This window comes from Tiliqua scincoides, chromosome 13, assembly GCF_035046505.1.
Source record: "Tiliqua scincoides isolate rTilSci1 chromosome 13, rTilSci1.hap2, whole genome shotgun sequence".
NCBI classification, from domain to species: domain Eukaryota; kingdom Metazoa; phylum Chordata; class Lepidosauria; order Squamata; family Scincidae; genus Tiliqua; species Tiliqua scincoides.
This window is the reverse complement of record NC_089833.1, coordinates 11,344,400-11,368,312: the sequence shown is the minus strand read 5'-3', so window position 1 is coordinate 11,368,312 and position 23,913 is coordinate 11,344,400. Positions and strand designations below refer to the sequence as shown.

The window sequence follows — 23,913 nt, the reverse complement described above, 5'->3', positions numbered from 1 at the left end:
TCTTACTGCTGTTTGTGTTGCATCCCTAATCTCTCTGCCAGGTGGCAGGGGCCTGGGGTCCAGCGAATACCACCAGACACCAGCTGAAATATCACTGGGTGGTACCCATACCACTGGTTGAGAAATTGGTCTACAGCTATCTTTTTTTTTTTCCCCTCCAACACAGAGTTAAGACATGACAGTGATTATATAGACTTGATCTTGACCTCTGATTTATAGTCACTGCCTGCAGTGATTCATTTGTATCTATAGCTGCTGTGAAGACTTTATGCTTTGATCCCATTCCTCCTAAACCCTGTGGTAAACTCTAATTGTCAGAGGCCAGGAGGCATGGCTGTAACTGTGCTGAAATAGAGGCCATGATCAGTCCTTTATAACCTGCATATCAACCATGACCTGCAGAAATGAAACGTTAACAGATGCCTCTGGAATTTAACCTGTTTTGGCCAGTAGACCAGAGAGCACGCTAAATGCTATTTATACAATCAGCCAGGTTGAAATGCTGGATCAAGTCAGACGCACAGATTTCCACTGAGACACTTGATAGAAGTCTGTGTAGAACAAACCTTCAGGTTGTAGGCTTGAGCGGGCATTTCTTGAAAAGCAGAGGGTTCTGGAAATCTTTCCACTTTGCTCACAAGAATGTAATGCAAGATGAGTCAGGCCAAAGGGTTCAGGTTTTGCTGCATCATTGCAGTTTAAATCTATGCATGCTGTTCAATACCTATATCTAAAGAGGGTCAAGATTCGAAAATCTGTGGTACTCTTGAGGTGGTCTGTACGAACAAGGATTTGTTTCCAAGCCCAGATAACTTCAGTGGCCCCTCTAGTTCTGAAACATCAGCACTCCCTCCCCAAAGGATGCTTAAGCTAGAAATGTAACAAGGTTGCTTATTGGGACTTACTGCCAAAAGACAAACAGGTTAGTCTGAGCAGGCTAACGACTGATAACAGAAATGAATGCTTTGACTTGATTTATTTTTGTTTGAATACAATGCTACATTCTGAACCTTGCCCACAAAGCTCCCCCAAAGATGCCTGCTTCCAAATATTTCACAGGGTCTCTAACCAATTGGTATTCAGCTTTAAAATCAAGAGAACAAAATGGGAAAGCATTTGGGGAGGTACGTTTCAAGGTCATTGCAGAAGGGTTCCAAGGCAGCTGCTGGTCATCTTTTAGAGGCAGCAACGCTGGACAGCCACCATCACTCAGTGTGCACACGTGAGTCATCCCTCCCCCCCCTCTCCTTGACAGCCTATATCAGAGCCTGGGCATAAAAAGTTATTTTCCAGCTGAAATTATCACGATTCCGTTTTACTGACCCAAACGGTCGCATTTAAATCACCTCTTAACGCTGGGCTGCTGTGCAGTTTGGGACCCAAAGCTCATTTCAGAAACGGCCATGCTAAGGCAAGGACAGTTTCCCTCCTGACCAACCAAATAAATCTGTCACGCACCAAGGGACGCTACAAAATGAAAAGGTATTGAACTCCGATAATAGCCTAAGATGCAGCTGGTATTTTATCAGTCTTGGAAAACTGCCTTCTAGCACTGCCAACTCCTGAGCAGGGGAAGCTGCCGTCAGGTCCTGGTCTGGAGAGGAAGTCTTTGGGCCAGCTCAGCAAAATGCGACAGCTCAGGGTGCTTGCTCTGCTTCTTGATGTATTCCAAGGTTTTTACCTAGAATGGAAAGGCAAAACTCTCTTTGATTTCTTTCTTATAATAGAAGCATATGTTATCCTGCACATGCCCAATCTCGTCTGATCTTGGAAGCTAAGCAGGGTCAGGCCTGGTTAGTACTTGGATGGGAGACTGCCTGGGAATACTGGGTGCTGTAGGCTTATACCACAGTCTTTCGAGACTGAAGGTTGCCAACCAACCAACCATGTCTTGTGATCTCTGCGTAACAGAAAACCAATCCCCATTCGGACCAGTGCTATACCGCTGCATGGCCGTGTGACTTCTAGCTAGATCAGATGCTCTGGGTAGTCATTCTGGCAGCCTGGTGTCCCAGAAGATGTGACAGGACGTCTGGGCAGACACAACCACCCAGACTGTCCTCCGGTCTAGTTAGAAGTCATGCAGCCACGCAGTGGAACGGTAAGCTCCACTCATGGAACTGAAGGGTTATTCCGAAGCCTATCCAGTCACCAGGCCAGGTTTTGGAAGGCCCTGATATAAAACGCATTCCACATGCGCTGCTTCCGATGCATCCTCGGCATCACCTGGCAGGACAAAGTTCCAAACAACACAGTCCTGGAGCATGCTGGAATCCCTAGCATGTATGCACTGCTGAAACAGAGATGCCTGCGTTGGCTCGGTCATGTCGTGAGAATGGATGATGGCCGGATCCCAAAGGATCTCCTCTATGGAGAACTCGTACAAGGAAAGTGCCCTACAGGTAGACCACAGCTGCAATACAAGGACATCTGCAAGAGGGATCTGAAGGCCTTAGGAGTGGACCTCAACAGGTGGGAAACCCTGGCCTCTGAGCGGCCTGCTTGGAGGCAGGCTGTGCAGCTTGGCCTTTCCCAGTTTGAAGAGACACTTGGCCAACAGACTGAGGCAAAGAAGGAAGGCCCATAGCCAGGGAGACAGACCAGGGACAGACTGCACTTGCTCCCAGTGTGGAAGGGATTGTCACTCCCGAATTGGCCTTTTCAGCCACACTAGACGCTGTGCCAGAACCACCTTTCAGAGCGCGATACCAGAGTCTTTCGAGACTGAAGGTTGCCAACAGGATATAAAGCAGTCTCCAAATTGCAACTGGCTGGGATTTTCACTCCAGGCGTGGCATGGTGATGGTGAGGTATTACCATTCCCCTCCACAGCCACCCTATGTCATGCCTGATTGTCACAGAGCCTTGTGCCACAGAGCTGCTTACACTGCCTGTCGCCCCAGAAGGCCCTGCACCCAAATTGCCAGGGGGAAGCAGCTCTCCAGCATGAGGTTCTGTGAAGAGTGGGTGTGATGAACAGTGGCTGCGGGGCGGAACAGTAAGGCCTTTCCACCACCATGCCCGAAGCCAAAAATATCCCTGTGATGCTACAGACAGAGGTAAGAGGCTCAGGGAGTGTGGGTGGGCTTTTCTAAGCACGCAAAAACCATGTGCTGGAGCTCTGCCCACTGACCCAAGCCTCCTACCACTGTTTTGCAGCATGGTGGTCTTGCTGCTGAGCGGTGGGTGTCCCCTGGGAGCCGCACGTGCAGCTGGACAACACCTCCATTACCACTGGTGGTATGCATAGCACTGGTTGAGAAATGCTGCTGTGGAAGAAATTGTGAATGTCAAGGTGGGAAACTGGCTCTGACTGGCTCTCATGCTTCCCAGAATGCACTGCTTCCATTTAGTAGAATAGATGTCAAGAGGAGGGAGCAGGGGGAGGTGAGAAGGAGGCAGGGCAGCATTTGGTCCCTGCCTTAGATGCACGAAGATCTTGGGGTGCCTCCATTCAGACACACACACCCCCTTTCAAAAGCCCACCCTTGTTCTCCTTACCATGGTTTTCGTATCGGCAAAGCCGTGCTTCTGGGCCAGGTTCCACAGATTGACCGCAAGCTGGTTGAGCTTGTTGTTCCGCAAGTCTCCATGGGCCAAAATGCTATTGAAGAAGCAGAGGGCCAGCTGGCTCTGCCTTTTTAAAGTCTACAAGATTTTTAAAAGCAAGAGATTAATAGAGTATCCATTGCAAGAATACACAAGCCAAGTATTGTTTAGGGGGGTTAGCCATGCCCTTTTGCTAGAAATTTATTTATTGCATTTTATACCACCCTTCCTCCGAAGAGCTCAGGATTGTGTACATCAGAGGTTCTCAAATCAGAGGTCTGGGACCCACCAGTGGGTCTCGACCCAATTTTTGGTGGTTCGCAAAACCGACAGGGCAGATGAGGCAATGTGCATCAAAGAGTTAAACAATCTGCTGCTCTGGGGGAGGGAGCACTGATGCCCAATCACCATTTACAAATCAGGCAGCGGCCTCTAAAACATTTGAAAACCACTGGTGTACACGGCTCCTCCCATCCTTTTGTCCTCACAACCAGCCTGTGAGGTAGGCAAGGTCCAGAGAGCACGGCTGGCCCAAAGTCACCCAGGAAGCGCCTCATGGCTGAGCAGGCATTTGAACCTGTATCTTGCAGGTCTAACTGCAGCTCCCAAACCACTACACGACCCTGGCTGCTTGATCAGCCAAACAAGTGACAGAAGCAAAGAATACAGAGTTAATATACAGCCAAGCAGCGCCCTCATTCCTTCATTCCTTCATCAGTGTCTGCCCTCTTCCTCCACTTATCTTGTATCTGCCACCTCTAGAGACAACCTCTCCCGGGCAGACTCTCTGTCATTCTGTGCTCCCGTGTACAGTCAGTGTTAAAGGGCAGCCCACATGATAACTAGGCTCTCCCATATCTTGATAAAGTGATGGAGATTTGTGTATTGCCTCTTTTGTTATTTACAGATCATGAGTTCCTGAGAAAAGGTGCTTATTTCTGGTCATGGTCTGCTTAATGACATCACTTCCTGCTTTATGACATCAATTCCGGCCCTCAGCAGGCATCACGAATGCTATTCGGTCCACTGTAGGAGATGAGTTTGACACCCCTGAGATAGATTTCAAGCATCAGTCCTCAAAACACAAAGACGACCAAAAGGCACATTAAATTAGGGGTTGCTTGTTTCTGTCCTGCTCTTTCTCCAACTTTCTTGGGGCGGCATATAAAAGTTCCTCTCCCTCCTTTTAGCCTCTTGGAACATCAGGGACCCCTCAACCCTTGGAGTCATTCCCTCCCTTGCAATGCCAATGTAAACCCCACTCAAGAGGGCTGGATACACTTTGCAGCCCACCCTCCCTACATCTTTCACAGGATGTTGCAGTCTCTTGCAAAGAAAGACACACACACCCCACTCCCATTCCCCAATTCCAGAGGCGGAGCTGCCAGCCATTTCCTCAAGTAATCAAATTAGTGGAAGAATAGCTGGAAGCCTCAGAGCAGCACGTCACATCAATTAATGCCTTTCTTACTTGGCTGGAGCCCTCTGAATCCAGCCAGCCTCGACCATTGTCCAACATGAATGACTGCTGAAGGGGGGGAGAGGAACTGAACCCCATACAATTTTGGGGCCAGAATGGCTTGCTATTGCACCCACTCAAACAAGCAAAGACTCTTGATCATGCAAGGCCTATCCTGCTCCAGCCACAATGGTTGGAAATTACTTAAGAATATGAGAAAAGCCTGGCAGGATCAGGTCAAGGGCCCATGTAGTCCAGCTTCCTGTATCTCACAGTGGCCCACCAGATGCCTCCAGGACCACACAAGGCAACAAACCTACATCCTGTTGCCCATTCCCTTGCATCCAGCATTCTGATATAGCCTGCTTCTAAAACCAGAAGGTTGTGTACACCCATCATGGCTTGTAAACTGATGGAGATTTCCCCCATCAATCTGTCCAATTCCAGTTTTAAGTGCAGCTAGGCCAGGCGCCATCACCACATCCTGTGGCCAGGAGTTCCACAGTTTAATCCAAAGATGGGTAAAGAAATGCTCCAGAAGCATTGGTTGTAAACTGGTTCTCACATCCAATTTTTTTTAACCTTTAAAGCCCTATGCAACCTGGGCCCAATCGTCTGTCCGTCCGTCCCCCCCTCCCCAGCTGCACGTCCTCTCCCTCTGGTTCACTACTAACTAAGGTCTCCCTGGCAGGGATTAGGGACCAGGTCTTCTTTGTAGGGGGTACCACAACAGGGGAACCCCCTCCCCAGAAAACACCCAAGACTCAGCAATAGAGCACTTGTTTTGAATGCCCAAATTCAATCTTCGGCTGAAAGCATCAGGAAGCCTGAGAGAGACCCCCTCACACGTTTTAGCACTGGGACCCCCTTTTTAAAATGACACTCTAGCTTTACAAGACTTTAAAAAGGTGATCTAGATCATGAACAGCCTCAAGGCTTGAGGGGCTTAGTGATGTGACCCAGCCCTCACCTGCCCCCACTACCTGTCATTGATGGATTTGGGGATTAAAAAAACACACCTGAAAAAAGATGCTCAAATATTTATGTCCCTATATTTACACAAGCTTGCAAACTGCTGGAGCTCAGTTCTTCGTAGGGCCCTTAGCAGCTATCTTGCAAACTGCAGGAGCTCAGCTCTTTTGCAGGGCATCAGTTACCTGATTTTTTAATAACCTCAGGACTTGAAGCAGTTAGTTATCTTGATCTTTCCATCCCCTTTCACTGGAGACTCTGTGGGACCCACCACAAATCAGGTCCCAAACCACAATTTAAGAAACGCTGGTCTAGCTTAACATGAGGCCATTTGTGATGTGCTGTTTACCATCTTAAAGCCAGCACCAAACTCTCAGGGTTACGTTCAGAAGGATTCTTCTCAATAATATTTTACATGTGCTCATTTCACTCTCTTACCTCCTCCTTCCCGAGGCTCTTAAGATGCTCCAGGATCTGGGCGATGACCGTTTCACACAGTTTGTTTGTTTCTGCCAGGAATTTGACATCTCCACCATACAAGGTATCATTGGAGTCCACTGAGGAAACAGAAAGATTCAGATTCAAAATGACAGGTACATAAGGAAGAGTTTAGATCAGGGGTGCTCACACTTTTTTGGCTCGAGAGCTACTTTGAAACCCAGCAAGGCCCGGAGATCTACCAGAGTTTTTTTTACAATGTTCGCGCCATCATAACATATAACATTTATGTGTACAATGTATGTTGGTGTACCTTGAGCCCCATTGAGTATAACAGGACTTACTCCTGAGTAGACATGCCTAGGATTAGGCTGTGAGGCTGCACTTACCTGGGAGTAAGCCCCATTGAGTACAATGGGCCTTACTCCCGGTGTTTCCTCCCAGAGGCACCTGAAGGGGGGGTCGGCACTCCGCGATCTACTCATTTTGCCTTGCGATCTACCGGTAGATCGCAATCTACCTATTGAGCACCCCTGGTTTAGATCACCTTTGATTTTTTTTTTAAATGCACTCCCAATGCCAGGAGGTGGCAAAACCCAAGGAAAAGAGGACTATACCACTGGTTTGAAGTGTGTCGCATTTTAGGATGCTCCCGCCCACCCAGGTACAGGCTTGTTGTGTGTGTTACAGGAGAACGTTCAAACCTGACTCTCAAAACGGAAGCATGACAACATCTGTTCAGCCCCCTCTTCCTGCTAAACTTGCAGGCCAGGCCTCAGAGTTAGAGGACATCTCAAGAAAAAGTTGCATGTTATCTTAAATGCATAGTGTTGCCTAGTGGTCTTTCATTGTTTTGTTTGTGTGTGTGTGTGTCTGAAATAGCAGCCAGGAGGGGCTGCCAAACAGGGCAGAACCTCAGTGGGGAGATGGGTGTGTTTAGGGATATGAACCCACCACAGTTCTGATCCCAACTGCATCGCCAATGCGCTATTTTAAAACCACCCATAAAAGCTTCCATTAGTTTTCCATGAAGGCTTGGAAAGCTCGGGTGGGTGGAGAGCATGACCCAACTCAAAACTACAGAAGGGAAAGTCCTAAAATTCCCCTACTCCCCATCATGGTTCTACCTTGTTTCACAGCTCCCTACCCACTGTTTCTCCCTCCCCCTCCCCCCAAAAAACACAAACTCTCTCTCTCTCTCACACACACACAAACACACCCCAGAAAAAATCACCATCAGGTTACTTCATGCATTTTAGGTAATGTGTGATTTGGCTTTCAAGAAACAAAAAAGTCATTTAGACAACACCGTGTAACACAAACACTGTGTATGTTGAATTTTTAATGTTCCTTACACAATTCAGAGGCACCGAATTCATACATCTTCATACATTCAAAGCAGGTCTTCTACCACTGAGCTCAGCCCTTCCCTAATGCTGGTTAAAATCAATACATTCAATTGTGGGGAAAGGGAAGGGGGGGGTGGAATGGAAGCCTGCAGATCACACAACATACACAGAATTTTGTATTGCTGTGTCTGTACTAAGGTTACAGTTTCTTGTCTGTGGTGCGTGATCATAGAGAAGGGCGGATCGACCTTCCTCTCAGGCCATGCGCTTATCTCAAGGAGTGGATCTTTGGAACCACTGCTACCAAGAAGGCTTGGTGACCAAGCTAAAGTAATTCTAAATACTACTTCCTTTTGAGAAAGTCTTCTCTTGCATAGAGGAGCTATGATTTGACCTGCGATTTAAAAAAAAGACATCTGGCAGCCCTTTCAATCAATTCTGGTGGCTCTATGTGAATTTCAATTAAGCCATTGGCTAGGAGACCGTGCATTTTTAAATACTATTGTGTGCACCACCACAGTGGGGTGACAAAAGGAGCACAATAATTGTATCGTTTGTGAGAAAGGAGGTGACACAAGATTAAGTGCAGTTGAGCCTGCCTGCCTTTACGGATAATATATCTTAAGACCCAGGCGAATGTGAAAAGAGTTCTGAATCGCGCACTGGAGAGACACCGAAGCCACACACACCCCCAGTGCGCGCTTTATCCCAGGTCTTGCACAAATAAAGGTTCGCAACATATGGATTAAGGTTTTAGGGTCTTTGTGGGAGGCGGTAATCCCATTTCAAACCCAGTACCAGCTTCGTAACCAAAAAGGTTTTTATCAAGCCTGAAGCGTGCTCGAAATATTTTCCACAAGCAAAAAACAAGCATCGTCTCCCACTCTTCCACCCAGCCAGGACAGAGGCTGAAACTAGCATGGGAGGGTGGAGGGCTTGGATCCAGAAGACTTGGGTTCAAATCTCCACTCAGCCATCAACCTTCCCAGGTTAACTTCAGCCAGTGCTGCCTCTTAGCTTAGCCTACCTCAGAGGGTTGTTGCAAGGATTAAAAGGAGAAGGAGCTGCAAACACAACCCTGAGCTCCTTGGAGGAAGGGCTTGATAGATTTGTTTTTTCAGATCTAATAGGCAAAGATCCAATACAGTATGCACTGAAGCCACACAGACGAGTGGAAGATTTAACCCATTTTTGCCCAGCCCACAGGTGTACACATTTGATCCCTGTTGTTCATACGTCATGTTGGGTAGAAATAGTTTAAAGCCAGGAGGAGAGGCAAACTGGACACCGGACAAGGGCCCAAATGATCAAGACCTGAAGCATCAACCTAACACGTGACTCAGATGAGAGCAGGGGGAAGAGACTGCGATTCAGAGTGCTTTGTGGCGGCCCCGCTGACCACCGCCATCTTTGTTTGGTCACAAGGCAATGAATTTACATTCCACTGCTGCCCAGTTCTGAAGCAGCAAGAGGTCGAGGTGCACTGGACCTTATTTCACAAAATCTGGCCACACCACCATGGCTGAAGCCTGGTGACAACTTTAAACTGTAGACAGCTTGGAGGCAAGCACATCATTTTGACCTGATTGTTAAAGAGCCACATATATCAGCATTGGTGGACACCGAGACACCCAAAAGCCTACACAGTTATTTTATTTTTCACATTTTTATCCTGCCCTTCCTCCAAGGAGCTCAGGGGTGGTGTACATGGTTCCTCCCCTCCTTTTGTCTTTTGCCTCCCCTCCCCTCACAACTACCTGGTGAGGCAGAGAATTAACTGGCCCAAGGTCACCCAGGAAGTTTCATGGCCAAGCAGGTATCTGAACCTGGGTATTCCAGGTTTCCGTTCAACTCCAGAACCACTACACCACATGCGATCCCAAAGACTTTGGGGTTACCGATCCGAGGGGAGGAGGATAATGACGGATCTCAAAAGCTCTCTGTTTCACCTTTGTCAATGTGGTAGAGGTAGGTCTCCTGGCTCATGGCCGAGAGAAGATGCAAAACATAGGTGTAAATCCGGATTTTATCATCACTGTTGTCTTCCCAAGTGTAGTCCTGGATGACGTTCAGCAGTCCACGCACAAGGAACAACACGCCTTGCTCGGGGTGGTCCTAAAAAAACACACCCAAGCTTAATGGAAGATTACTGTGTATTTCCAAAGGAACAACAACATCTCCAGTGCATAACAAGGGACTGTGATCATCACAAGGGGTCGACAACAACAACATTATGTTGTGCTTGGAGAGGCGTTTGTTGTCAAGTCAAAACTCTGTCTCTTAAGCACTGGCCTAGAGAGACTTCTACTTCCCCCAAACAAGCACCTCTCTTCTTCCCCAAACAAAACCATTTCAGTAAGCTTGACCGTACGCACATGAAAAACACCACAAAAATTTAACTGAAAACCCCTCCCTGAAAAAAAGCAGAGTCTGCAGGCTGCAACTCAGACCTAGTCATAAGAAGAGCCCCACTGGATCAGGCCAAAGGCCCACTCAGTCCAGCTTCTTGTATCTCACAGTGGCCTACCAGAGATAGGTTACTTCTAAAACCAGAAGGCTTTGTATACCCATCATGGCTTGTAACTTGCGATGGACTTTTCCTTCCATCCATTGCCCAATTCCCTTTTCAGCGCACCCAGGCCAGACACCATCACCACATCCTGTGGCAAGGAGTTCCACCGATTAATGACACGCTTGGTAAAAAAATATTTTTTCTGAAGTCGGGAATAGGAACTCACTACTGCGTCCAACACAAAGTGCCAGAGACACACTAGCCCACCTCTCTGCTCCCCAATTCCTTTTCTGTTCCATTCTTTTCTTCCAACAGACACTCTAGCCCACCACTTTCCTCTCCTCCTACTTCTCTCTGATTTTGGAAAGGAAGAGGGGAACGGAACAGAAGCAGCTGTGGCTACATGCCCCTAGATAAGGCAAGTGGCATTTGGTGCGGCAAGGGGCTGTGCAAGGAGGGGGGATTTCGTGCACCAACTCTAGCACTGGGAGGCAAGCTGCGGTTTGGAGAATGACACTGAAAGAGCATGGCGACACAACCCCATTCAGCCTGCACATTGGGTTGATCTGTTCACTACTTACAGGAACGATGAGCAACGTGGAAAAAAAATTGCAGAGGAACTCCAGGAGGAAGGCTTCTGAGGGTCGCATCTTCCCATCAATGTTGATCGTCTTCGGAACCTCGGGAACCAGGCTCACGGCAGCTTTGAAGAAAGCATCGGCTATAAAAAGGATCAGAGGGTCGCAGAAGCATTAGCGTACAAAACATGGGCTCACCCACAAGCCTGTAGCCTTCAAATACACCCACAACCAGAGCGGAGGTTGCTTCCAGCCCACCCAACTGCAAATGATTCGGTTCCCTTCCTGCCACCTATCGGTATTTCAGAATATCAAGTATGCTTGTTTCCACTAGTCTGTGGAATTAGTCTGTGGAACTCCTTGCCACAGGAAGTAGTGAAGGCATCTTGCCTAGATGCCTTCAAGAGGGGATTGGACAAATTTCTGGAGGAAAAGTTCATCATGGGTTACAAGTCCTGGCAGGTATGTGCAAGGTAGAGGTAGGCTGCCTCTGATTTCCAGATGAGGGGAGAGCACCAGGACGCAGGTTGGGTCTGTTGTCTTGTGTGCTCCCTGAAGCATTTGGTGGGCCACTGTGAGATACAGGAAGCCTTTGGCCTGATCCAGCAGGGCTTTTCTTATGTTCTTTTTAAGGCTTTGGACTCCTATTTATGTACAAAATTGTGATGGCATAGCCTCCGATACAGACAGCGTTGGCCCACTAAGGAGAGCTAGCGAAGTAGCCACAGTGGATTAGTAGTCGCTTTGCACCCATTGCTGGCCTGAAATACTGATCTGCGCTCATCAATGCTCTCAAAAACCGACTTCCTTTTTAACAGCTCTATCTATTTCTCGCAGAGAGCTTCTTTATCAGCTTGTGCTGAGAGACGTGTTAACCGATGCAGCCCGTTTTGCAAAACGTGTGACCTCACTCTGCGCGAGGGCTATTAAGGCAAGGAAAAAAAAACATTTGATTGCAGTCACTGAGGCTAGCATGCCACACATTAAGTTATCACCGGGAAGAAAATAACCTGTGGAACACAAGTATCTACTTCTGCACACCAGGAATACTCCTGGCTCCTTTCAAACTACATTAGGCGAGCCTCTGGCTCTCAATTGGCTTCCACCCAGTAGTACTCAACATCTAACGGAGCAAAAGAGGACTTGTGGAGAAGAGGAGTGGTGAACTAGGCTCCAAAGTGAGAGCCTGAAGGGCAGAGGTGGAGGGCTGGAGGGAGATGCTCTCACCAGGCTATTGCCTGAGGCGACCTGCTCAACTGGCCTCACGGACAGGCCACCTGTGTCCCCTATTTGAAGAAAATGCCATCATTTAACATGCCTGATCTTGTCTGATCTCGGAAGCTAAGCAGGGTCAGGCCTGGTTAGTACTTGGATGGGAGGCCGCCTGGGAATACCGGGTGCTGTAAGCTTATACCATAGTCTCTCGAGACTGAAGGTTGCCAACCATGAAGCTTATACCATAGTCTTTGCATGCCTGATCTTGTCTGATCTCGGAAGCTAAGCAGGGTCAGGCCTGGTTAGTACTTGGATGGGAGACTGCCTGGGAATACCGGGTGCTGTAGGCTTATACCAGAGTCTTTCCATGCCCGATCTCGTCTGATCTCGGAAGCTAAGCAGGGTCAGGCCTGGTTAGTACTTGGATGGGACACCGCCTGGGAATACCAGGTGCTGTAGGCTTATACCATAGTCTTTCGAGACTGAAGGTTGCCAACCAACCAATCCTGAAACATTTACAGTCTGTCTAAAAGCACTGGTGTACACAGTACATTTATCCAACCCTTGAATTAAAACAATTTGCCTTTGAAATGCGTAGCCCCTCCTAGAGGCTGCCCACTAAGGCGTCATTCCTCCACACGGCAAACTAGGGGTGGGCTAGATGAGGGGGAAGCCGAGCATTGGTTGCAATAAATTGCTAGCGACACCTTCCTCGGCTTCAATCTCGGCTTCAATTAATAGCTGGCTCGCTAGGCCGTATACATCTCCGTTGCCGCTTCGCTGAATTTCACCCTCTGCAGAGCCGTTCCTTCCGAGCACCGGGCTATAAATCCTTCTGCAGAAGCCTGCACAGTCTCCCCACAGCCCCATATGCATCTGGTAGCCTTTCTGAGGCTCGCTGAAAACCAGCCCTCCCCATGCTTCTTGGGGGGGCTTTCTGAGGCCCGTGGAGGCCACGGGTGACCTCTACAGGCCTCAGAACAGCTCCAGACACGAGCGGAACAAGGTTCTGGTCACATCTGAAGCTGCTATTGGGCTGCAACCACAGATTTCATTATGTGCGGGAGGTCCGGGAACTGATCCCCCCCACAGATTCCAAGGTCCATGACGTTCACTGGGATTTCTTCACAGGGAACCGCATCTAAGACTGCAGCCTCTGAGCCCCTTGTGGTCCTGGAACGTGCTTACTGCTAAATTTTTCCTAAAATGTTCAAATGGGCACTGGCAAAGTACACTTAGGGGAAGACTGAGAGGGAGTGATTTGCCTGAGGACACCTAGCAAGTTCATAGCATGAGATCTGAACCAGAAAAGTCCCAAATGTGCACGCATACACGCCGAGCTCCTGCCGCCATTCCACCACTCCTACATCTTCCTTTTGTGCTCCCTCCTCTTCCAGCAAAGCCATACAACTGTCAAATACTCTATATCGGTATTTCTCAAACTGTGGGTCAGGACCCACCACGTCGTCCGTGATCCAATTTCTGGTGCATTCTGTAGAGCCGCCAATGAAAACATGAATGATGGAAAGACCAGAGAACCAATTGCCTCCGGCCCTGAGGTTATTCAAAAATCAGACAGCTGCTAACTGCCCTGCAAAGAGCTGAGCTCCTGCACTTTGCAGGCTCGTGGTAATACAGGGAGAGAAGTATTTGAACATCTTTTTTCTGGTGTCATCAGTGACAGATAGTGGGGGGGGGGAGCTACAGAACTAAGCCCCTCAAGCCATGCACCTATTCATTAGGGCTGCCTCATTACTAGTGGTGGATCAAATTTTTAATGAAAATAAAATAATGCTTTTAAAAAAAAATAAAATTTTATTTCTTTCTAGATCATCTTTTTCTTTTTTAAAGTCTCATAAAGTTAGGTGGGTCCCAATAGAGGGTCATTTTAAAAAGTGGGTCCCGATGCTACAAGGTTTGAGAACCACTGCTTAATACCAGGGGTGTCTAAAGTTTTGGCAGGAGGGCCACATTGTCTCTCTGACACTGAGGCGGGGGCCGGGGAAAAAAAGAATTAATTTACATTTAAAATTTGAATAAATTTACATAAGTTTACATAAATAAACATATTAAAGACGAACTTATATGAAAGAATGAATGACGGTCTTGCAATAGCTCAAGGCCTACAAAAGGCCTTGTACAAAGCAAAGCTGGCCTTTCTTTTGCTGCTGCTACTGCATCACAGGCGTGAAACAGCAAGAAGTGGAGGGAGCCCTCATCCCACAGCTCATGTGAGAGGTCAAACAGTTGCCCTCACTCTGCGAGCAGTTGCATCGGGCCAGTGCTAGCTCCAACAAATCTCTGGTGGGTCAGAGGCTCATTGGAGACTGGAGGCTTCCTGAGGGCTGCATTGAGAGGCCTCGAGGGCTGCATGTGGCCCCAGGGCCGGGGTTTGGGCACCCCTGCTTTATACCAAAGCAGCAAAGGTGATTGGATGATGAAAAGACACACATGAATTTCAAGATTTCTCATGGGTGGAAGGCTTCAAAAACTAGGTCATCTCATCGATAAACTGGGGTGGGGTGGGTAGGTTACCTATATCAGCGACACCTCCATGTATCATGGAGCTCAGAATCATGACCCAGTCAGCAGACGGATGCAAGGGCAAACCCCACCCTGCCAGGCCATTCCATTTTTATCCGTCCCTTGGCAAAATTAGTCATACATAAAACCCTGAATTAGTCGGAGAGCAATCTCACCATGTGGGCCTGCTGCACATCCAAGCCAGGGAAAGGCTTAATGGCTTAGAAGGTTCAAATGTCACCGGAGGGGGGGTGGGGAAGAGAACCCTGATCCTTCACGGGGGCACATGCTCACACAAAAGTTGTGGGCAGAGCAGAATTTTGCCAACAGATTGCTTCTCAGGGACTGTGCCCAACAGGAATTTATCATCCTGTCTTGGCAGCGTTATGTCCCTGTAACATAACACACAGCCATTCCATAAAGGGCGCACCAATTGCCCCCAAGGTTCAGATGCAATTTGCATGCGCTCCCAGCTGTACTTTTAAAATAAACTTATGTTTGATTTCAGGATAATACAGGCGAAGCACTTCCTAGGGACCCCTTTTTTAAATTCCTGCTGCTGCTTTTGTTATGCTAATGGCTGCTTTAAGTTTTCATCTGCTCTTGTATCGTTATGTAATTTTTAATTGTTTTATTCTTGTGTTTGTTATTCAGATATTTTCTCTTTTGTATGTTTTATTTCTGCGTTGTGTCCCGCTTTGAGTACCAGAAAAGCAGTAGTCAGTTCTCATCGTCCGCTAGGATCTTGGAAAACCTAGTGGATATTGAATCAGTGGATACTAAATCATTAAGCCCATGGGGGGAAAAAGGGGGTTAGGTTCCAAGGGACCGTCTTTGCCATACATCCTATGAATCTTTACTTCAAGTCTGTGGGGCTGAATGATAGCGAGAACTCGTCAACATCTCCAACATCTGAAGCTTCCTCCTCTGTACTGGCTATCCCTCAATGCATTGAAGGTTGGGGTGATGGCGATTTCTCCATGCTGGTTATCCCTCAACTTGTTGAAGGTTGCTGGTCCAATAAGGCCTCAGAGTTCAGCAGTGGGGAGGGGGTTGTTTCATCTGCCCTCCTTCTCCCCCTGGCTCCTTCCTGGGCTAGTCTCGGCCCTAGAGTAGTCCTCAGGTAGCCTTTCAGAGACCTCTCATTGTCGGCCTCTGATCATAGCCAGGGTTGTGAAGGTTCAGCTGGTGACCCCAAGACCCCAGCCGCTCTCTACTTTGGGTGAGGTCAGGTTAGGTGAAGCAGTGCCAGGCAGTCACCGGGGCAGGAGGCTCAAGTACCACTCAAGTACTCAAAGTCATTTTTTAAAAAGCACAGGTTCACACGAATGAGATAAAAAGGATCTGTTCTTCTGCAGGCGACTGCCAGACAAACCCTTTGGGAACCGCTTGGGTGAGAACACACAGATCCAGCTTTTAATTGTGTGGATAAACAACAAACAAACTAATGAGTTAACGGCTACAGCCGAACCACCAAGAATGACTTCATACGGGGGCGGTGGGGGGGGGGCAGGAAGAGATTTTTGACTACAAACAAGCCAAACACACAACAATTACTGCACTGACTTGGCAGGTCTATTGTGGGGCCTGAGTGCCTGCCTGTGTGTGTTTTAAAAGCAAGTATTTGGATGGAACAATCAACTTTGCTGTAAATCCCTCTTGTCCTGATGATGCACACGGCATCATGTCCAAACAAAGAAATACACTAGCAGCCTTGCATTCAAAGCCTTCGTCAGCTCGTTTTGCTTGCCTCGATGGAACGTACTAGTAAAAAAAATGCCCGACGCAGGCAACATTTGTTGGCTCTGAAAAAAAGGACAAGGTTCTTTATGTGCATCGGGGACCACATGAATGAGAAAGATCATGCCTTGTATTAAAAAGCTCTGTTTGTCTGGCACTTTCGTCTGACCAACCTGTTAAGATGGTTCATTATCCCCATAACACAGATGGGGAAAACTGAGGCTCCAAGCCAGTATGACCTTAAAGTGGTCCTTGCAACAACTCTAGAAGAGTTTCTAAGATTACCACCATCTTGGAAATGGAGGCTGAGAGGGGGTGGCTTGCCTACAGCTAACTAGCAAGCAGAGGTACATTTAAGGTATCTGGCACTCGGGAGCACAAAACGATTAACATCCCCTCAGGGGTCAGACACCCAGAACACCCCCATGGTATCCGGGAGGTGGTCTGAGATGCGGGGAACCTGTGCACAGCCTCCTGAATCTCAGAAGGCCTCCTGGAGGCCTTTCTGGAGAAAACTAGAAGTGCCTTTCAGAGGCCTTCTAAGGCATTCTGAGGTGCGGGAGGCTGTAGGTGGCCTCCTCATGCCTCAAAACTCCTCCTGCCTAACTTGAGATCTGTCATCAGGAATGCAGGTTAGCACCCCTTCAAAGTGTCGTACCCAGGGCAATATACCCCCATCTCCCTTAGCTACGCCACTACTAGCAAGTTCACAGCACAGGTGAAATGTGAACAGGGGAAATCCTAGTTCACAGCCCACTCTCTTAACCACTACACCTGTTGGCAACCTTCAGTCTCGAAAGACTATGGTATTGCGCTCTGAATGGTGGTTCTGGAACAGCGTCTAGTGTGGCTGAAAAGGCCAATTCAGGAGTGACAATCCCTTCCACACTGGGAGCAAGTGCAGTCTGTCCCTGGTCTGTCTCCCTGGCTATGGGTCTTCCTTCTTTGCCTGTTTGCCTCAGACTGTTGGCCAAGTGTCTCTTCAAACTGGGAAAGGCCATGCTGCACAGCCTGCCTCCAAGCGGGCCGCTCAGAGGCCAGGGTTTCCCACCTGTTGAGGTCCACTCCTAAGGCCTTCAGATCCCTCTTGCAGATGTCCTTGTATCGCAGCTGTGGTCTACCTGTAGGGCGCTTTCCTTGCACGAGTTCTCCATAGAGGAGATCCTTTGGGATCCGGCCATCATCCATTCTCACGACATGCCACTACACCACTGCAGTTCTTATATTAATAAAAGATTAAATTTACATCTAAGCCTTAAAACTAAAACGTGCTTAGCTACTTAACGGGCAGTCCATTGTACATTTACTCAAAGGACAGTTCCTGAATGCAGCACAACCGATTTGGGACTAAGAAACCCTTTGTGTAAGTATGAACACTGATCGGAGATTTCTAAAATACATAAAACATACCCGCTCTGAAATTGTAGTGTGATTTGTTCCAACAGTGGCAAGACTAAATTAATTTCAATTTTCTTTTTTTTTCCCCCCTAAGGTTCTCATGAAATCTGATGCTTTAAAAAAAATTACAGGCAGTATACCCTCTACCCATTTGGCCATTAAATTAAGATGGCATCAACCGATCAAAGCTATATACCAGGTCAGCTAGAGACAACCTGGTTGTAAAGGTATTTGGCTTACACCAACTGTGAATGTATGCTCATGAACTTGTTACCCCAACAACCTGGGATCTTATACATGCACAATGACACAAATGATGTCAAATTGCAACCCCAGGTGAGCTGGGCGCAAAGCCAGAAAAGTGTCACTTTAAATGCTCGAGTGCATTAATCACCACCTACCCATGACAGCCCCCTAATTGCTACCCTACCCGCCTCCGATTCAGTATATGTGCCGTTTAATCTTGCTCTAAAGGCCGACAAGGGTTTGTAAAATTTCAGGCTCCATGTCTTGTAACAAATGTGGCCATCGTATAGAGATTGCACGAACGCGCCCACCCAAAAGCATTCTCAAAGTGGTCTGCGTTATAAAATTAAGCCATAAAATAAAAATCAAGCCTCAAAACAAACCGATTTAGGAACAAAAATGCTTGGGGTTTTCTGGAGCTTACACATGCAATCTCCCTTTTTAAGGGAGTGTGTAAAAATTGCCCCCTCCCTTTTTAAGGGAAAATTATGGGCCAAGGGAGATTATTTTTTGCTTTGAAAGAATAAAAGTCATTTAATTAGTACATAAATTAGTATGACAACATTAACAGTCTCACCATTTGCCGAGAGCTATAATGGGATTTTTAAAATGCTTCACATGCGAACACTCGTTGCTTGTTTTGCATCTTGTCTCAAAACAAAATGTCGCTTTTAAACATTAGATTCAATCACCTGCTTGGTAGCGCTTTCCAACATCAAATTAGCGCATTTCTTGCACCCTCACAATTCCCAGTCTTCATAATGCCTTGCCTCTGCTCTCCAATACGTGATTTTTTTTTTTTACATTAACCAAGCACCTTCCTCCTCCGGACTGATCCACCTGAATGGAGAACTGGCAGTAGAAGGTAGGGTGCCCCACTGCCTTCCACATCTGCCTGATTCACTGTTATCGCTACTTCTGTGCTCACAGAGGTTTAAAAGAGGAAGCGAACAGAGCAGAAGAAGAAGTGGAGGAGGGTGGTAAGCTAGAACATCTCTAATCCAGTGAGCACAGGATGACCTCCAGGGGCAGGAGGTCTGGTCTAGAGGGCTGAGCCTCCATTTGCCTGAAGATAACATCCACCAGGTCGCCAGTTTGAGGCCACCGGCACCGTGCGACCTTGAAGCAGCTGACAAGCTGAGCCGAGCTATTCCATCTGCTCTGAGCATGGGAGGACGGAGGCCAGAATGTGCAACCGGATCAAGAAAGAAACATCTGAATGTTGTGGTTTCTTGAAAGATAGAAACCTTCTTTCAAATTGTAAAAATCCCTACGGGGATTTAAATTCCCTGCCTATGTAAACCGCCTTGAATAAAGTCTAAGGAGAAATCTGAGGACCAAGAAAGGCGGTATAGAAATACCTGTATTATTAATTATTATTATTATTATTATTGAGGAACCACAGCTGCAATTTGCCAGTACAGTTGGACCCCAGTATCTGAGGGGGTTCCATTCTGGAACTCCCCACGGATATGGAATCCGTGGATTCCAGGGTCCGAATTCTTTCAGTCCTAAAAGCAGCTCTAGAGGCTTGGAAATGGCATGGTTTGGTCACGAAACCTGGCTTGGGCACTTTTTTCTTTTTAAAGGCATTTAAATCTGGACCCCAGTAACCACCGGCATTCGCGGTGAGACAAATCCGTGGATACCAGGGTCTGACTGTACAGGTACGTCACCAGAAGAGGGGGAGTGTGGGTATCTGGCACTCCACCTGAAACAAAGGAAAATCCATTTTCCCCTGAGTTTGTTCCTTTTGTGTAAAAATAACCACATGGAGCCCCGACTGCTCCTTAAGAAACCATTTTCTCAAACGCAATCCAGGGGTTGCAGTGGTCGTTAGCTTACCTTGTGAAAGGCACTGGTTGGCCAAAGCAACCTGTCCAGAGTGCAGATATAGGTTGACCCGAGTAAAGATGCCGGTCAAAGAGGGAATCGTAATGAAACAGAAGGCAACGCAAGCCTATGAAAAGAGGAAAGAGTCCTAAAAACACTAGAACTACTTTGCGCTTTTCTTAAACCGTACTGAGATGCTAGTTCTTTCCATATCAGCTGGGTACTTCCAGAGTTTGAAGGAAGGCCTATCGCTCAGCAGAAAAGCACCCATTTTGCAAGTGGAAGGTCCCAGCTTGGCACCATCTTCAGGTAGGGCATAGAAAAATTCCTGTCTAAAGCCCAGGTGAGCTGCTGCCAGTCAGTGCTGGCAACACTCAGTATGATGGACCCATGGCCTGGCTCTGCATACAGTATCTTCCTATAACTTTCTTCTTCGGTGATAGCAATGAGTGGCCTTTTCCAGGCTCCAAACCCACTTCACAACTTAACCTGAAACACAGAAAGCACTCTGCATTTTTTTAATGTTTTTTTTTTTCTCATTTTAATGAGATGAACTCTTTAATGAACTCTTCCACCAAAGAGTTCAGGGTGGCGAACATGCTTTCGTCCCCCCTCTTTGCTCTTGCAACAACCTCGTTGAGGTAGGCGAGGCCGAGAGACCGACCCAAGGTCACACAGGGAGCTTCGTGGCTGAGCGGGAATTTGAACCTGGATCTTCCAGGTCTAACACCAGCACAATATATTCAATTCTATTTTGACTGAAGATCAAGGTGCATTTCTATCTTCAGGGGAAAGCCCTGCATCAGCTTCTAAGTCTTCTAAGAATCTCAACACAATGCAGAGGATTTTGGCACACGTTCTAGGGCAGGGGTTCTCAGACTCATGGGTCGCGACCCATCAGCCTGAGAAAGCCTTGTTTCTGGCTCCTTAAGGGATGGGGGAGGGAAGGAAGGCAGCAACATGATCCTCGCTAACAGGGACAAATGGGGGGAGGTGGTTTCCACTAATCTACAGCCCACAGCAGCTTCCTGAGGAGTCTGGGGATCCCTCCGCAGGGCTCCCCAAGCTCCAATATCTCAAAAAAGTCTTTAAAAACACCCCATTTCCTTTTTTCATCATGAAACTGGAATTGTTTTCAAGATTTTTGGAGGCTTGAGAGGACTGCAGAGGGATCCCCAGTCTCTCCAGAACCCCCAGTGGCTGCTTCTGGCTGTAGGTAAGTGGGAACCCCCCCCCTTACCCCTGGTTGACCATCTGAAAGGCTGACCATCAACATAACATACTGCTTACCCTCACAAACGCAGCCGTCTTCCGGGAATGGTTCCCTTTCATGACTTTCCTCGTTTCCATTGCCAGCTGGTTCACGCTCTGTTTTAAAAGATTTCCGTTACCGAAAGGGAGGGACTGCTGCAGCTCGGTAAGTTAAGAATTTTGTTCTCAAGCAGCAGTCAAGGGGGATTAAGTTACCTTAAATTCTACAACACCGGTTTTAACTGTAAATTCACTTTAGGGACTGTGGGTGAAGCCACAGTTACGAATATGCGCAATCAGGATTGTGTGTACTTTGCGCTGAAGGGATAAAACCCTGGGAAGGCAGCTCAAATATGAAACAGCCCAGACACTAGTTTACTAGGAAAAACTGGGCTATAGTGGCCAGGCCCAAGGAGAGGGGGAGGTGGGAGACAACATCTCCAGGGCCCCAGCTTCCAGGGAGCCTGGGTCATGACAATAGATACAAGGTAATTATCCCATTCTGATAAATGTTTTCATTCAGTTTCAGTCTTGCCCAAGCTAAGTTAAAACTGTCAAAAACTTGTTTTTAAAAATGTACTAACATCTGGTTTGTAGGAAAATTTAGGAAGGACAGCCCAATCAGGCATCTTGCCCCAGGCCCAATGCCAGCTCTCACTGGCCCTGGAGCATCGCAGGAGGCCACCAACACCAGCCTTGCATTCAGAAAGTCATAAGAACATAAGAACAGCCCCACTGGATCAGGCCAGAGGCCCATCTAGTCCAGCTTCCTGTATCTCACAGCGGCCCACCAAATGCCCCAGGGAGCACACAAGACAACAAGAGACCTGCAAGGCTTCCTGGGAATTGTAGTTCAGAACATAAGAACAGCCCCACTGGATCAGGCCAGAGGCCCATCTAGTCCAGCTTCCTGTATCTCACAGCGGCCCACCAAATGCCCCAAGGAGCACACCAGATAACAAGAGACCTCATCCTGGTGCCCTCCCTTGCATCTGGCATTCTGACATAACCCATTTCTAAAATCAGGAGGTTGCGCATACACATCATGGCTTGTACCCCATAATGGATTCTTCCTCCAGAAACTTGTCCAATCCCCTTTTAAAGGCATCCAGGCTAGACGCCATCACCACATCCTGTGGCAAGGAGTTCCACAGACCAACCACACGCTGAGTAAAGAAATATTTTCTTTTGTCTGTTCTAACTCTCCCAACACTCAATTTTAGTGGATGTCCCCTGGTTCTGGTGTTATATTCTTCTGATTGAAGTCCCAGCTTCAATCCCTGCCCTCTCCAGGTGGGGTTGGGAAGATCCCGGAAACACTAACAGGAAAAAAACCCCAAACCCAAAAGATGGCAGAAGGGAGAATCAACCTAGTTCTCATTCTTCCCTAGGCGTTAGCCCAGGTCGAACGCTAATTTCACTTTGGACCTGTCACGCTGTAAGGGTACGACAGCACCCGCATTCCCGGCGCTGATCCCAAAACACGGTGCGCACGCCCTCGCCTTCCGCCGTTCCAGCGTTTACCTGACTTTGCCCCACAAAGCAATGTCAGGAATGGCCACACGCCACGGAAAAAATAGCCCCACAGTCCCGGAAGGCTTATTTCGACATTAAAAGATTGGCTTACATGAATCAGCTGGACAAGAACAGGTTCCAGACTGCAGAACATGGATCTGGCTTCGACATAAAAACTCAGCTGCTGTTCAAAGTCGCGGCCAAACGAAACCTGGGATTAAGAGGAGGCAGGAAGGCATTTCACAGGATGTGATGGTGGCATCCGGAGACCCACTCTCTCCGTTTTGTCAGTCATCAAGTCAGGCTTCTTTTTCTTAGCCAAGGTCTGATATTTTCCAAGCAATATGGTTCAAGTTCCTCACCCCCCCCACCCCAATAAATCTCTAGGAAATTTCCCAATCCTTTGATGCAATGGCTACATACACACTCCAGTGGACTCACCATTCTTAAGAATCCATTTATCAAAGAGGCTAACATTCGCTTTTCATCTTCCAGTGTTAGTGCACTACAAACACAAAAACATTTCACAGCATCAGTCACATAGGAGATGTCGCTCTATGAATCTGCTCTACTACAGACCCAAGATCCATATTTTTTAAACTCCCCTTCTATGGCCGGATTCCAGCAAATCCTTTCAACAAACTTGCATTTTCCCCGAATCTCATCTTAATTTAGCATTGTCCTGAGCAGCCACAATGAGGTCAGGTCCAACAGGATACAAGCCACAAAGTACATCACTGCAATCCGAAGATTATTATGATGTCACAATAATGAAGACTCAAGATAGATTTCCAATATCCAGCACTTTGCATGATCCGATGACAGTGGCCCTTAAGAGGAACGTAAGGAGCAACCAAATAAGCAAACGCAGGGAAAGACTGTGCAAGGCTGTTTCTACCCAGCTCATGGATGGGCCGCCCCAGAAAAGCAAAAAGTTTCTAGGTGTGGGCAAGGAGGGGTGGGAACCATGAAAGATCTCCTAGCTTACCTGGGGTGCATGATTCAAATATCTGTTCAAGGACACACATTCAAACTAAGTCAAGGGTTACCCCAATGCAAGGAGAGATCTTCCACATGTTTACTCCTGCCCAGATCAAGCCACAGACCCATATCATCCCAAAGCACAGTGGGTCACAATCAAAGAGTGTTAAAGCCAGTGGTTCCCAAACTGTGGGTCGGGACCCGGTTTTTGGTGGGTCTCAAAGCCCCAAGCAGAGCCTCCCATGAAAACACTGCTGATGGAAAGATCAGATAACTAATCTCTTCAAGCCCTGAAGCTATTCAAATAGCTGCTAACTGCCCTGCAAAGAGCTCAGCTCCAGCAGTTTACAAGGA

At 47.6% G+C, this 23,913-nt stretch overlaps 1 protein-coding gene across 1 annotated transcript in view; it reads right to left on the bottom strand.

Annotated features, from left to right (window-relative positions):
* Nucleotides 1-957: 957 nt before the first annotated feature.
* The window catches only part of VPS35L (VPS35 endosomal protein sorting factor like), a 65,099-nt gene continuing 42,143 nt past the window's right edge, over nucleotides 958-23,913 (bottom strand). The window contains exons 23-31 of the mRNA XM_066640399.1: nucleotides 23,020-23,083; nucleotides 22,691-22,789; nucleotides 21,103-21,180; nucleotides 19,825-19,939; nucleotides 10,861-11,000; nucleotides 9,717-9,882; nucleotides 6,419-6,537; nucleotides 3,502-3,648; nucleotides 958-1,681 (exon numbers count right to left, since the gene is read on the bottom strand). Coding sequence (XP_066496496.1) covers nucleotides 1,583-1,681; nucleotides 3,502-3,648; nucleotides 6,419-6,537; nucleotides 9,717-9,882; nucleotides 10,861-11,000; nucleotides 19,825-19,939; nucleotides 21,103-21,180; nucleotides 22,691-22,789; nucleotides 23,020-23,083 — 1,027 coding nt within the window. The 3' untranslated portion in view covers nucleotides 958-1,582. The remainder of the gene's footprint in view (nucleotides 1,682-3,501; nucleotides 3,649-6,418; nucleotides 6,538-9,716; nucleotides 9,883-10,860; nucleotides 11,001-19,824; nucleotides 19,940-21,102; nucleotides 21,181-22,690; nucleotides 22,790-23,019; nucleotides 23,084-23,913) is intronic.